The following is a 15,843-nucleotide window of genomic DNA, read 5'->3' as shown; positions in this document are numbered from 1 at the left end:
GTGTCTTGTGGGGGGAGAAGATATAGGAGATTGTAAGCCGCTCTCAGCCCCACCCGCCTCACAGGGTGTCTGTTGTGGGGAGGAAGGGAAATGAGATTGTAGGCCGCTCTGAGACTCTGTCCTTGGAAGGGCAGCTTCTGGGAAGGCTCTCTCAGCCCCACCAACCTCACAAAGGTGTCTGTTGTGGGAAGAGGAAGAGAAGGCGATCGTAAGCTGCTGTGAGACTCCCGAGTGAAGGGCGGGGTATAAATCCAGTCTCTTCTTCTTCGTCTTTTTAATGGGCAAACATTGGCAGTTGAGAAATGCTTAAAAGGGAAATAATTATATTGCAGACATTGAATGCAATAATTTAGGACAGCAGCTATAGCTGTTTGGCTGCGTTTGGAAATAGAGATCGATTTCCCACTATCCCTATGCAGCTCTCACGCTTCTCTTGTCCGTGGGGCTTCTGTCGGAGTTCACACTATCTGCCCCGGGGCTGCAACTTGCTCTGCCTCTTTCATGCAGCAAACGAGATCCTCTAAAAACCGGCTTCTGTTTGCTGCGCAAAAAAAGGTGAAGTTAGTTGCAGCCCCGAGGCAGTTAGTGTGAAATCCAACAGAAGCCCCGCGGAAAAGAGAAGCGTGAGATAGGCTTGCCAATCCCCAGGTCCCAGCGGGGTTTCTTCCGCTTTCCCAGGCTCCTTCCTGCCCCCAGTCAGCTGGCCGAAGGGGGGAAGCCCCACCCCCAGAGGACCATGTGCCTTTGCACCTCCGGAGGCTCCGACTGAAAGGCTTCCTCTTGGGATGGGGTGTCTGTGTTACTTTGAAGAAGTTGGCAGCAACTCGTGAGTAGAGAGGCCAATCCCTCGCTTCAGAGTCCCCAGAAACGGGAGGGGGGGGAGGGAAATGGCTGCTGGGCACTTCATTATTCCCTATGTGGAGATCGATTCTCATAGGGTATAATGGGGAATTGATCTGGAGGTTTCGGGGGGCTCTGGAGGAGCTGATTTTTTGAGGTAGAGGCACCAAATTTTCAGTATAGTATATAGTGCCTCTCCCCAAAGTACCTCCCAAGTTTCAAAACGATTGGACCGGGGGTCCCATTCTATGAGCCCCAAAAGAAGGTGCCCCTATCCTTCATTATTTCCTATGGAAGGAAGGCATTTAAAAAGGTGTGCTGTCCCTTTAAATGTGGTGGCCAGAACTCCCTTGGAGTTCAAGTATGCTTGTCACACCCTTGCTCCTGACTCCGCCCCCAATCTCTCCTGGCTCCACCCCAATGTCCCCTGGCTCCACCCCCAAAGTCCCCAGATATTTCTTGAACTGGACGTGGCAACCCTAGCATGAGAACGGCATAAGGCTAGTGGGGAATCTGTGCTGGTGCCAGGTTGGGGTAAATCTTGGTTTGGTCCACTGGGTTTTCGCAGTGGTGATAATAATGCTGCCGCTGAATGTGGAAGTTCCCATTTGGCTGCAGGAAGTTCAGTTCAGCTATTAGGCAGAGCCTCCACGTACTAAAGAAGAATATCTTAGTTTGCCAGATTTGCTGAGACCGGCCGCTCTCTGTGTCCATTGTTGGGAACCGTGTGGGTAAAGAGCACAGCAGGAAAACTGAGCCATTGTTTTGTTATTAATAATATTCATATATTGATTGCAGACACGCGTATGTATAAACTGCAAATACCAGGGCTTTTTTCATATCAGGAACTCCTTTGCGTATTAGACCACACCCCCTGATGTAGCCCTCAGCCTGCTTCGGCGGGGAGGGCGGGATATAAGTCAAATCAAATCAAATAAATAGCCAATCCTCCAAGAGCTTACAGTAGGCCCTGTGAGAAGAGCCCTGTAAGCTCCAGGAGGATTGGCTACATCAGGGGTGTGTGGCCTAATATGCAAAGGAGTTCCTGCTACAAAAAAAGCCCTGGCAAATGCTATTAACTGAACACTTGCAACCAGTGGAGAGGTCCCAGTAGGCAGCCGTCTTGGTCTGAAGCAATAGAACGAAGCAGTACACAAGTTGTACCTTTAAGACCAACTCAGTTTTATTCAGAATGTAAGCTTTCGTATGGTCTTAAGCAGACTTCATCAGACAAATGAGAATGGAAGCAGCAATTCTTAATACAAGTGGGCAGTGTAGAATCATGGGATTTGTGAGCCACAATTTTACTTGGTGAGCTACTGACATTAAAGTTGTGAGCCGATTCATGAATTAGTGCGCTCTGGGGATCCTCCTTCCTGAGCTACGACAAAAACGTGTGAGTTGGAGGCTAAAAATCTGTCATCTGGCTCACACTAACTCAGCTTAGAGGGAACACAGCTTGCAACCCCTGATGTTTCTCCGCGGCGGTGGCAGGCCAGGACCGGGTTCAGGTTTCCACACTGTAGGGCTGGCTTTTCCCCATTTTAATGCCTGATCTCCCTTTTGTTCTCTGTTTTGTAGGCTGGCTTTCTTCCGAGCGAAATAGGGATTTCAAGTCCCAGCGCCCTCTCCCCGACGGGGGTCAAGGGCGGCTCTCAGTACTACCCATTTCCCAACAACCCTCGCAGGAGAGGAGCAGACAGCAGTATAGGTATGTGGGGTCTGCGGCGTGGGGCGGATGGGTGACAGTTCAAAGGGGAGGGGGCTCCCGGTCTGTTTATTTATTTCTTTTATTTAATTCAGATTTCTATCCCGCCCTCCCCTGACGGGCTCAGGGCAGCGAACAGCAAATAAAAACAACATAAGATATTAAAATATATATACAATAAAATCATTTCCATTATATAGTCCAGGGGTAGCCAACGGTAGCTCTCCAGATGTTTTTTTGCCTACAACTGCCATCAGCCCCAGCCAGCATGGCCAATGGCTGGGGCTGATGGGAGCTGTAGGCAAAAAACATCTGGAGAGCTACCGTTGGCCACCCCAGGTTTAGATTACAGGGATGGCCAACGGTAGCTCTCCTGATGGGTTTTTTTTTTGCCTACAACTCCCATCAGCCCCAGCCATTGGCCATGTGGAATTCACTGCCACAGGAGGTGGTGGCGGCTATAAGCATAGCCAGCTTCAAGAGGGGGTTAGATAAAAATATGGAGCAGAGGTCCATCAGTGGCTATTAGCCACAGTGTGTGTGTGTGTGTAATTATTTTGGCCACTGTGTGACACAGAGTGTTGGACTGGATGGGCCATTGGCCTGATCCAACATGGCTTCTCTTATGTTCTTATGTGACACAGAGTGTTGGACTGGATGGGCCATTGGGCTGATCCAACATGGCTTCTCTTACGTTCTTATGTGACACAGAGTGTTGGACTGGATGGGCCATTGGCCTGATCCAACATGGCTTCTCTTATGTTCTTATGTGACACAGAGTGTTGGACTGGAGGGGCCACTGGCCTGATCCAACATGGCTTCTCTTACGTTCTTATGTGACACAGAGTGTTGTACTGGATGGGCCATTGGCCTGATCCAACATGGCTTCTCTTATGTTCTTATGAGACACAGAGTGTTGGACTGAATGGGCCATTGGGCTGATCCAACATGGCTTCTCTTACGTTCTTATGTGACACAGAGTGTTGGACTGGATGAGCCATTGGCCTGATCCAGCATGGCTTCTCTTATGTTCTTATGACTGATGGGAGTTGTAAGCAAAAAACACCTGGAGAGCTACCGTTGACCACCCTTGGTATAGATTACAGGGTTGGCCAACGGTAGTTCTCCAGATTTTTTTTGCCTACAACTCCCATCAGCCCCAGCCAGCATGGCCAATAGCTGGGGCTGATGGGAGTTGTAGGCAAAAAAACACCTGGAAAGCTACCATTGGCCACCCCTGATATAAAAAGACCTTAAAAAGTCCAGGATGCATGTTGATATTCTGGTGTTGCTGGTTCCAATTATGTTAATTCAGTGAGATTGTCGGCGCTGTGCAATAATAGCCACCTCGCCTTAAACATTGAAGGCAAGCTTGAATAGTTCAGCCTTACGGGCCCTGCGGAACTGTGGCAGGTCCCACAGGGCCCTGATGTCTTCAGGGTGGGCATTTCACAGAGCGGGGGCTGTTACCGAGAACACTCTTGCTCTGGTGGTACGACAATCGAGCTTCTTTCGGTCTGGGGATCTTAAGAAGATTTTGGGACCCTGAACGTAGTTCTCTCTGGGGTACGTATGGGGAGAGGCGGTCCCGAAGGTAGGCCATATAGGACTTTAAAGGTTATGACTATGCATGGATATCCCTTTGTGGCGCGGTTGTATCACGTGGAGCATGAAAGGTCCACAGGGCGGAGCTACCAGGTCCTTGGGTGACCTCATGAGAGAGCCAGTTTGGTGTAGTGGTGAAGTGTGCGGACTCTTATCTGGGGGAACCGGGTTCGATTCCTGCTCCTCCCCTTGCAGCTGCTGGAATGGCCTTGGGTTTGCCATGGCTTTCACGGGAGTTGTCTTTGAAAGGGCAGCTTCTGGGAGAGCCGTCTCAGCCCACCCACCTCACAGGGTGTCTGTTGTGGGGGAGGAAGGGAAAGGAGATTGTAGGCCGCTCAGAGACTCTGGCCTCGAAAGGGCAGCTTCTGGGAGATCTCTCTCAGCCCCACCCACCTCACAGGGTGTCTGTTGTGGGGGAGGAAGGAAAAGGAGATTGTAGGCCGCTCAGGGACTCTGTCCTCAAAAGGGCAGCTTCTGGGAGAGCTCTCTCAGCCTTACCCACCTCACAGGGCGTCTGTTTGAGGGAGGAAGGGAAAGGAGATTGTAGGCCATTCTGAGACTCTATCCTCGAAAGGGCAGCTTCTGGGAGAGCTCTCTCAGCCCCACCCGCCTCGCAGGGTGTGGGGGAGGATGGGAAAGGAGATTGTAGGTTGCTCAGACTCTTTCCTTGAAAGAGCAGCTTCTGGGAGAGCTCTCTCAGCCCCACTCACCTCACAGGATGTCTGTTGTGGGGGAGGAAGGGAAAGGAGATTGTAGGCCACTCTGAGCCTCTGTCCTTGAAAGGGCAGCTTCTGGGAGAGCTCTCTTAGCCCCACCCACCTCACAGGGTGTCTGTTGTGGGGAAGGAAGGGAAAGGAGATTGTAGGCCGATCTGAGCCTCAGTCCTTGAAAGGGCAGCTGCTGTGAGAGCTCTCTCAGCCCCACCCACCTCACAGGGTGTCTGTTGTGGGGGAGGAAGCGAAAGGGGATTGTAGGCCGCTATGAGACTCTGTCCTTGAAAGGGCAGCTTCTGGGAGAGCTCTCTCAGCAGCACCCACCTCACAGGGGTGTCTGTTTGGGGGGAAGGATATAAAGGAGATTGTAAGCCGCTATGAGACTGATTCAGAGAGAAGGGCAGGGTATAAATCTGCAATTCTTCTTCAGTTCTCCATGCCATTGGTGTTCTGCAGTCCAGCTTGTCTGCAAATGCTTCCAAGCCACCTGCAACTGCATTGCGCCTGGAGCAGGGCCGACCCTGCCAGTAAGCAAACTAGGTGATCGCCTAGGGTGCCGGCCTTCTGGGGGCACCGAATTGGGTGCCCCCATGTGACTGCATGGCGTTATCAGTTTTTAACTAACACTGCGTTTTGCAAATGCTCCCCCCCACTCCTCGCTGAACGTGCGCTCCGTAGGAGCCCATTTGGAAGAGAGGGCCATAGTTGGAGAGACACAGCTGTGCCAAAGACCTGTACTTTTTAAAGGGGGGGCACCTCTCCAGGGCACCCTTTGGAAGTCTCATTCCCAGGCCTTTTTTTTTTTTGTAGCAGCAACTCTTTTGCATATTAGGCCACACCTCTCTGATGTAGCCAGTCCTCCTGGAGCTTACAGCAGGCTCTGTACGAAGAACCTTGCAAGCTCTCCGAGGATTGGCTACATCAGGGGGTGTGGCCTAACATGCAAAGGAGCTCCTGCTAGAATTCCACCCCTGTAGCCAATCCTCTTGGAGCTTACGGTAGGCCCGGTACGAAGAACCTTGCAAGCTCTCTGAGGATTGGCTACATCAGGGGGTGTGGCCTAACATGCAAAGGAGCTCCTGCTAGAATTCCACCCCTGTAGCCAATCCTCTTGGAGTTTACGGTAGGCCTGCTAAAAAGAACCCTGCAAGCTCTCCAAGGATTGGCTACATCAGGGGGTGTGGCCTAACATGCAAAGGAGCTCCTGCTAGAATTCCACCCCTGTAGCCAATCCTCTTGGAGCTTACGGTAGGCCCGGTACGAAGAACCTTGCAAGCTCTCCGAGGATTGGCTACATCAGGGGGTGTGGCCTAACATGCAAAGGAGCTCCTGCTAGAATTCCACCCCTGTAGCCAATCCTCTTGGAGTTTACGGTAGGCCTGCTAAAAAGAACCCTGCAAGCTCTCCAAGGATTGGCTACATCAGGGGGTGTGGCCTAACATGCAAAGGAGCTCCTGCTAGAATTCCACCCCTGTAGCCAATCCTCTTGGAGCTTACAGTAGGCCTTGCACGAAGAGCCCTGGAAGCTCTTGAAGGAGGATTGGGTACATCAGGGGGTGTGGCTGATACGCAAAGGAGTTCCTGCTACACAAAAAGCACGGCTCATTCCGCTGATTACGGAGGGGAGGTAGCCATTCTTTACCTTTGGAGAAATCGGCCCTCCCGATCCTGGCATCTGGCATTCATTGACGGGGGGAGGGGGAATATTCCAGGAATGGTGACCTGTTAGGAGCCCGACCCATGTGGCCATCTCCCCTTGAGCCCAGGCAGGGAGGGGTTCTTTGAAAGAAGCCTTGTGAGGAATCCTAGAGGCCCAGTAAGATTTCAAAACGGCACTCAACTCCAAAAGGCCTTGAGCCTTACTGGTGACTTTCTGTCCCTTTTGTCCGTTGGGAATTCTATGTGCCGTCTCTGGACGCACTGAAAAAAAAAAAAAGAATCTTGTGGGTTTTGCAGCTTTTTTGCAACTTATTGATGCATCGGAGACACTTTTGAAATTTGTCCTGAGCTTTTTGCCTTCGGTCGAGAGACGTGGTTGGAACGCCCTTTTTCTAGAAGAGGATCCGGAGCAGAAACAATTCAGTCGATCTCCCGTTCGAGGGGACGCCTCGGATGGAACCGGGAAACTTTGGGGGAATCGTTATTGCCCTTTTAGTCTTCTATTGAACGTGTTTGTGTGCTTTTGTTTCAACACATTCTTCATCATGCGGCCGTTATAACTTCGGTTGCGCTGTCTGAAGCATTTGAAGATGGCGGCAGTTCTGTTCTGGTCAGGATGTGAACTGCTTTGCTCCATGGAGGGGGGTGGAATTAGAAGGGATATTGGCCAGCAGCTTCTGCCGAATAGTGACACAAGTTTTCCAAGGGGCAAGGAGGCACCAAGGCCCTCCTGGTCGCTTGCCTTCATGGGCCCCTTTTTGGACAGAGTGGGCGGCATGGCATCCAGCTCCCACTTCTGTTGGCATGACAAGTGCAGGGATCCAGGCAACTCAGTGGGCCAGGTTGAGACACCAGGGCTCCGAGTGCGATACTCTGACCGGTATACGCAGGCTTGCTTCTCCCCCACCGAGTGTTTCTCCCCTACCCAGGCATACGATTTCCAGCCCCCGCCCCTCCCTTTTTCTTCCTTTCATCCCCTTATGTTTGGACTAATGAGATCCACCTGTTCTTGCAAGCAAGTTCATTCCCCCCCAAAAAATACCTCTGCATCGCAGCGAAGGGTCCTAGTGCCTGCCTTTTTATTCTCATCCCCCTCCCCCCCACCTGATAACCAGTTCAAAATCTGAAATGAACTAGGCTGCGTGGTGCCTGCTCTCTGAGGAGGTTGCCTGTTGCGTCTCTGCTTGCTCTTGCCTCCAGCATAGATAGATCTCTTTGTTGGTGTGAGGGGAATGTGCGGATTATTCTTAGGGCAGTAGAATCACTTGCTTAATGGCCTGTGGATCTTCACAGGAATGTTTGGCTCCTTTTTAAAAAGATTCTGGGGGGGGGGGGGGCGGGGTGCAGTTACATTTCTGCATTACTTTAAGAACATAAGAGAAGCCATATTGGATCAGGCCAATGGCTCATCCAGTCCGACACTCTGTGTCACACAGTGGCCAAAAAACCCCAAGTGCCATCAGGAGGTCCATCAGTGGGGCCAGGACACTAGAAGCCCTCCTACTGTGCCCCCCAAGCTCCAAGAATACAGAGCATCACTGCACCAGACATAAGACCATAAGTGAAGCCATATTGGATCAGGCCAATGGCCCATCCAGTCCAACACTCTGTGTCACATAAGAACAGAAGAGAAGTCATGTTGGATCAGGCCAATGGCCCATCCAGTCCAACACTGTGTGACATACAGTGGCCAAAAAACCCCAAGTGCCATCAGGAGGTCCATCAGTGGGGCCAGGACACTAGAAGCCCTCCCACTGTGCCCCCCCCAAGCTCCAAGAATACAGAGCATTACTTGCCCCAGACAGAAGAACATAAGAGAAGCCATGTTGGATTAAGCCAATGGCCCCTCCAGTCCAACACTCTGTGTCACATAAGAACATAAGAGACGCCATGTTGGATCAGGCCAGTGGCCCCTCCAGTCCAACACTCTGTGTCACATAAGAACATCAGAAAAGCCCTGTTGGATCAGGCCAATGGCCCATCCAGTCCAACACTCTGTGTCACACAGTGGCCAAAAAACCCAGGCGCCATCAGGAGGTCCATCAGTGGGGCCAGGACACTAGAAGCCCCTCTACTGTGCCCCTACCCCAAGCACCCAGAATACAGAGCATCACTGCCCCAGACATAAGACCATAAGTGAAGCCATATTGGATCAGGCCAATGGCCCATCCAGTCCAACACTCTGTGTCACATAAGAACAGAAGAGAAGTCATGTTGGATCAAGCCAATGGCCCATCCAGTCCAACACTGTGTGACATACAGTGGCTAAAAAACCCCAAGTGCCATCAGGAGGTCCATCAGTGGGGCCAGGACACTAGAAGCCCTCCCACTGTGCCCCCCCCCAAGCTCCAAGAATACAGAGCATTACTTGCCCCAGACAGAAGAACATAAGAGAAGCCATGTTGGATCAAGCCAATGGCCCCTCCAGTCCAACACTCTGTGTCACATAAGAACATAAGAGACGCCATGTTGGATCAGGCCAGTGGCCCCTCCAGTCCAACACTCTGTGTCACATAAGAACATCAGAAAAGCCCTGTTGGATCAGGCCAATGGCCCATCCAGTCCAACACTCTGTGTCACACAGTGGCCAAAAAACCCAGGCGCCATCAGGAGGTCCATCAGTGGGGCCAGGACACTAGAAGCCCCTCTACTGTGCCCCTACCCCAAGCACCCAGAATACAGAGCATCACTGCCCCAGACAGAGAGTTCCATCAGTAAGCTGTGGCTAGTAGCCACTGATGGACCTCTGCTCCATATGCTTATCCAATCCCTTCTTGAAGCTGGCTATGCTTGTAGCCGCCGCCACCTCCTATGGCAGTGAATTCCACGTGTTAATCATCCTTTCTGTGAAGAAGGACTTCCTTTTATTCATTCTAACCTGACTGCTCAGCAATTTCATTGAATGCCCACAAGTTCTTGTATTGTGAGAAAGGGGGAAAAGTACTTCTTTCTCTACCTTCTCTATCCCATGCATAATCTTGTAGACCTCTATCATGTCATCCCTCAGTCGAGGTTTCTCTAAGCTGAAGAGCTCCAAACCTTTTAACCTTTCTTCATAGGGAAAGTGTTCCAGCCCTTGAATCATTCTAGTTGCCCTTTTCTGCTTTGATGGGAGGATTCAGTCAAAGGCACTGTGGAATTACCCAGCCTCCAAGACAGCTGTTTGTTGTATCTCTGCATGAGTCACTGTTCTGGATTGGTTTCCTTCTGATGCTGATAAGATATTCCTTAATAGTGTGAATTCTTTTCAACTAGACCTTTAGGAGGTAATGACAAAGGTTGTGCTATTAAGCGACACAAATAATAGTCTCTACATAAGCACATTATATATACTTTAATAATGTGTTTGGAGGATGAATTTTTTTATTTCTTCAGTTGTGTTCTGGTCTGCATGGGGTAGTGGCTGGAATGGCAGAACTTGGGAGGCTGTCATGGGTGCTGGGGACCTTGCAGAAGAAACCGAGCCTGCAGAGCCTGCAGAAGGAACGGTGCCCCTGCCACCTGCACCAGTGCCCCTGCCTCCTGCTGAAGAAGATCCAAGCCCCCCTGCCTCGCCCTCTCTGGTGGGTCGTGTGCGTGACCGCCTTCGTCAGGACCTCAGGGATCGGAGGAGGGCGGCACGCTCACAAGCAAGACGCTCCCTGAGCCCTGAGTGGTGAAAGGATTCTGGCCCTTCTAAGTGTGAGGATGCTTAAGTTTCGGCAGGATCCTGGCTGCTGCTCTGAGACAGCAATTAGCCCAAATGAGCAACAGGCAGCAGAGGGCTATATAGCTGTGGGCTTTGGGAGGAGGCTTTGTGGAAGCAACTAGTCACATACCTGACATCCTAGCATCCACTCCGGCTCTTGACTTTGGCTTTTGGATTCCTGACTTTGGCTTGGACCTCTGGACCCCCTGACTTCGGCTTCTGAACCTCTGACCGGTGATACCTGGATTGCGATTCTGTTTTGGCGCCTTGGACCCACCTTGCTCACGAGTTGCCGACCTTGGACTGCCCCTGGACTTTGCCTGACTCAGCCCCAGCTCGTGACAGATTGCTTCCACCCACAACCAACACCCATTCCACAGGATGGATGCTGAAGCAAGTGGAACCACAGGACTACTGGCTGCGCTCCAAGCCCAGGTACAGCAGCTAACACAGGCAGTAGTGCACTTGCAGCAACAACCTGTGGCCAGTGCTCCAGCCAAGTGCCCAGTTCCCCCACCTGACAGATTTGGGGGTGCCGTGGAAGAATTTCCTGCTTTCCTGGCACAGTGTCGGCTGTACTTCGAACTAAGAGCTCGGGACTTCCCCAACGACAAAACAAAGGTGTGTTTTATCATTAGTCTGTTAAAGGGGCAGGCGGCCAAATGGGCCACACCCTTGCTGGTTGCGTCCTCTCCCCTACTGACTGATTACCAGGGGTTTGAGGCCCACCTGTCTGCTGCCTTCTCCAACCCAGTCCAAGCAGCCACAGCCAACTGGAAAATCAGGGCCCTGAAACAAGGCCAGTCCTCGGTGGCTCAGTATGCCACCGAATTCAAGCTCCTGGCCCAAGACTTGGCGTGGAATGAGGCTGCTCAGATGGACCAGTTTACCGAGGGGCTGGCAGAGGAAGTCCTGGATGAACTGGCCAGGGTGGAGTCGCCACCCACGCTCCAAGGACTTATCACCCTCTGCCTCCGCATCGATGGCCGCCTGGAAAGTCGCCGCCAAGCCAAGACCCGAGGGCGCCAGCTCCCTGCGCCATGCCACTTGACTCCTCTCCCATCCCCAGCTAGTACCAGAGACGAGGGTGAGCCTATGCAGCTTGGAGCTGCTCGACCCCGCCTGACTCCAGAAGAGAAGGCCAGACGCCGCACGCAGAACCTGTGCCTCTACTGCGGCACGGCAGGCCACTATGCCTCTGGCTGCCCTGCTAAACATCGGATACCTGGACCTACATTGCCACCGCCGCCAAAAGGCCAGCCCCAGGCGTAAGTGGACCCTCCAGCCTGGGGCGACTAGCTGGGTCCTCCGAACAGCAGACTGATACCCCGGGCCCGTTCCTGCTACCAGTCAAACTCCGTCTGCCTGATGAACGCTGGCTGTTTGTATATGCCATGCTGGACTCGGGAGCGGCCCACTGTTTCGTAGATGCCGCCTTTGTAAAGCAGCACCAGATTCCAGTGCAGCCAAAAGAGACTCCAACACTGGTGGAGGCTATCGACGGGCGCCTCCTCCGTTCTGGCCCCGTCACCCAGGAGACCTGTCCCATCACCTTCCACGTCCAGCAGCACCAAGAACAGCTGCAGTTTGATGTCGCCCGCATGCCTCGCTTCCCGTTGATTCTAGGCCTTTCCTGGCTGAAGCTGCACAACCCCATCGTGGACTGGGCCCAGCAGGAACTACGCTTCCGAGACCCATGCCCCCATCTGACTCCTCCCACCACTCTAGCAGCCGGCATCCCGAGTGGTGGTCCTCAGCTCCCTCAGAAGTATGCGGATTTCGCCGATGTCTTCGAGGAGACAGGAGCGGATCAGCTTCCCCCTCACCGACCCTATGACTGTGCCATTGATTTGGTACCTGGGGCACCACTCCCGGTGGGGCGTCTGTACCCAATGTCGGAGCCTGAGTTGGCAGCTTTGCGAGACTACCTGGACAAGAACCTGAAACGCGGATTCATCCGACCCTCAACTTCTCCCCTGTCTGCCCCAGTCCTCTTCGTGAAGAAGAAAAGTGGGGAGCTCCGGCTGTGCAATGACTACCGGGCCCTGAACAAGATCACCATCCGCGACCGGTACCCTCTACCACTGATCCCTGAACTCTTGGATCGTTTAAAGGGGGCCCAAATCTACACCAAGCTGGACCTCCGCGGAGCGTACAATTTGGTGCGCATACGGCCCGGAGACGAATGGAAGACCGCGTTTGGGACCCGATACGGGCAGTACGAGCACCTGGTGATGCCCTTCGGATTGACCAATGCCCCCGCTGTCTTCCAGAGGTTCATGAATGATGTATTCCGGGACCTGCTCGACCGCTTCACGATCATATACCTGGATGACATCCTAATCTACTCCCGCAATCCTGCCCAGCACGCCGAGCACGTCCGCCAGGTCCTGCAGCGCCTACGAGCCCATGGCCTCTACGCCAAGCTGGAGAAGTGTGACTTCGACCTGCGCTCTGTCGAGTTCCTCGGTCACATTGTGTCCCCACAAGGGATCCTCATGGACCCGAAAAAAGTAGAAGCGGTCCTGACCTGGCAGGCTCCTCAGAATCGCAAAGACCTGCAGCGATTCCTTGGTTTTGCCAACTATTATCGGCAATTCATCCCGGCCTATGCCTCCCTGACAACACCCCTGACTCAACTACTCCGCCCCAAAGAACCCTTCTGCTGGTCCCCAGAGGCCGATAATGCCTTCTCCACCCTGAAGACTCGCTTTGCCACCGGGCCACTCCTGAGATACCCTGACCCCCAGCTTCCCTTTACGGTGGAAGCTGATGCCTCCAACGTGGCCCTGGGAGCAGTGCTGTCCCAGCGCGAGGAGCCGTCTCAGCCACTCCAGCCCTGCGCCTATTACTCGCGCCAGCTCACGGCTGCGGAAAGGAACTATACCATCTGGGAGAGGGAGTTGCTCGCGATCAAGGCGGCCTTTGAGGTTTGGAGGCACTACCTCGAAGGGGCTCGCCACCCTGTTCAAGTGCTCACTGACCACCGGAACCTAGAGCACCTCCAGACCACCCGCCGTCTCAACCAGCGCCAGATCCGGTGGTCCCTATTCTTCTCTCGCTTTGACTTCCGGATCTCCTACATCCCCCATACCCAGAACTGGAAAGCAGATGCGCTGTCCCGGAAACCAGAATACGCCCCTGCTTCAACTGAGGCCGCGCCCGCTGCTCCCATCCTGCCGCCCTCAGTATTTGCAGCCACCTCCACTTCACCCACACTCGTGGAGGACATTCGTGCTAGCCAGGCCAACGATCCCTGGGTCCAGCAACACCTCCAGGCACTCCAAGACGACTCGGCAGGCGAGTTCACGACTCGAGGCGGTCTCTTGCTACACCGCGAACGCCTCTATGTGCCTCCCGGGCCCTTGCGGGCAGAAGTGCTTCGCCTGACCCATGACTCGTTACCCGCCGGGCACTTTGGACAGCATAAGACCACCCACTTGCTGACGCGAGAGTTCTGGTGGCCACGAGTTCGCTCCGATGTTGCCCGCTATGTCAGCTCCTGTGACGTCTGTCGGCGGGCCAAAGACGTCCCGGCCAAACCCTCGGGGTTGTTACAGCCCTTGCCCGCACCCTCAGGACCCTGGGACACCATCTCGATGGACTTCATTACAGAACTCCCACGATCCAAAGGTCAGACTTGCATCTTGGTGGTCGTCGACCTATTTACCAAAATGGCCCACTTCATTCCGTGTCCGAAACTTCCCACAGCTCAGGAGACAGCCCAGCTCTACCTGCAACACATCTTTCGTCTGCACGGACTCCCAGCCCACCTGATCTCAGACCGGGGCCCCCAGTTCTCCTCTCGGTTCTGGCAAGCCCTCCATTCCAGCCTGGGTACTCGAGTGCACCTGTCCTCAGCCTACCACCCACAGACTGATGGTCAGACAGAGCGCACCAATGCCACGCTAGAGCAATATCTCCGCTGCTACACCTGCTACCAGCAGGACGACTGGACCAGTCTGTTGCCTCTAGCGGAGTTTGCATACAACAACGCGGTCCACTCGTCCACCCAAATGACCCCTTTTGCTGCAACCTACGGGTACCACCCGCGGTTCTTCCCAGCGATCCTGCCACCCACGAATGTCCCCGCCGTCGCGGCCTACCTGCAAGAACTCCGTGCCAGCCAAGACTTGCTCCGAGAGCAGCTACAGCAGGCCAAGGAGGCATATAAACGGGCTGCGGACCGAAAGAGGCAAGAAGGCCCTCCAGTGCAGCCGGGGGATCAGGTGTGGCTCTCAACTCGCTACCTGCGCCGGCCTGGTCGGTCTCACAAGCTGGATGCACGGTTCATTGGACCCTACCCCGTCGTAGAACAAATAAACCCCGTCGCCTTCCGGCTTCAGTTGCCACCCCACCTCCGCATTCACCCTGTGTTCCATCGCTCCCTCCTTGTTCCAGCTGCACCCCCTGACCCAGCTCGGCCTCCTTCCCCACCGCCGCCACCACCGGTGTTGGTGGATGACGAGGAAGAATATGAGGTGCGCCAGATTCTGGACTCCCGGTACCATCGTGGAGGCCTCCAGTACCTTGTGGACTGGGAGGGATACGGCCCAGAAGACCGGTCCTGGGAACCTGTGGACAATCTTCATGCCCCGGACTTGGTGCAACAATTCCACAGCGACCACCCCGACCTCCCAGGCCCCTCGACGGAGGGGGGCCCTGGGGGGGGGGATAGTGTCATGGGTGCTGGGGACCTTGCAGAAGAAACCGAGCCTGCAGAGCCTGCAGAAGGAACGGTGCCCCTGCCACCTGCACCAGTGCCCCTGCCTCCTGCTGAAGAAGATCCAAGCCCCCCTGCCTCGCCCTCTCTGGTGGGTCGTGTGCGTGACCGCCTTCGTCAGGACCTCAGGGATCGGAGGAGGGCGGCACGCTCACAAGCAAGACGCTCCCTGAGCCCTGAGTGGTGAAAGGATTCTGGCCCTTCTAAGTGTGAGGATGCTTAAGTTTCGGCAGGATCCTGGCTGCTGCTCTGAGACAGCAATTAGCCCAAATGAGCAACAGGCAGCAGAGGGCTATATAGCTGTGGGCTTTGGGAGGAGGCTTTGTGGAAGCAACTAGTCACATACCTGACATCCTAGCATCCACTCCGGCTCTTGACTTTGGCTTTTGGATTCCTGACTTTGGCTTGGACCTCTGGACCCCCTGACTTCGGCTTCTGAACCTCTGACCGGTGATACCTGGATTGCGATTCTGTTTTGGCGCCTTGGACCCACCTTGCTCACGAGTTGCCGACCTTGGACTGCCCCTGGACTTTGCCTGACTCAGCCCCAGCTCGTGACAGAGGCCTAGGTTCGAATCCCTGCTATCCCAAGGAAGCTTTCTGGGTGACTTTTGGCCAGTCCCACATACTCAGATTAACCTACCTTATGCGGTTGTTGTTAGGATAAAGTGTAGGGGAGGCGAAAGTTCCAACTCTTGAATCATTCTAGTTGCCCTTTTCTGCATCCAGGGAGAAGGGTCCAGGAGCCAGTGTTAGGTAATAGTCGGATGGGGAGAAGTGGGTTCAGATTCCTCGCTCAGCCAAAAAGCTCCCTGGATGTTTGTGGGTCAGTCACGATCCCTTAGCTAACCTACCTCGCAATGTTGTTGTGAAGATTAAACAAAGGAGCTTTTGGGAGGAAGGGAAA

General features: G+C 53.8%; 1 protein-coding gene across 7 annotated transcripts in view; it reads left to right on the top strand.

Annotated features, from left to right (window-relative positions):
- The window catches only part of TCF3 (transcription factor 3), a 181,177-nt gene that overhangs the window by 107,255 nt on the left and 58,079 nt on the right, over positions 1 to 15,843 (top strand). For all 7 annotated transcript variants that reach the window (XM_060232788.1, XM_060232787.1, XM_060232782.1 and 4 more), the window contains exon 6: positions 2,422 to 2,551. In XM_060232788.1, the coding sequence (XP_060088771.1) occupies positions 2,422 to 2,551 (130 nt within the window). The remainder of the gene's footprint in view (positions 1 to 2,421; positions 2,552 to 15,843) is intronic.

Source organism: Heteronotia binoei, chromosome 2 (genome assembly GCF_032191835.1).
Source record: "Heteronotia binoei isolate CCM8104 ecotype False Entrance Well chromosome 2, APGP_CSIRO_Hbin_v1, whole genome shotgun sequence".
Classification (NCBI taxonomy): Eukaryota; Metazoa; Chordata; class Lepidosauria; order Squamata; family Gekkonidae; genus Heteronotia; species Heteronotia binoei.
The sequence above is the reverse complement of the archived record's forward strand: the minus strand, read 5'-3'. Positions and strand labels throughout refer to the sequence as shown.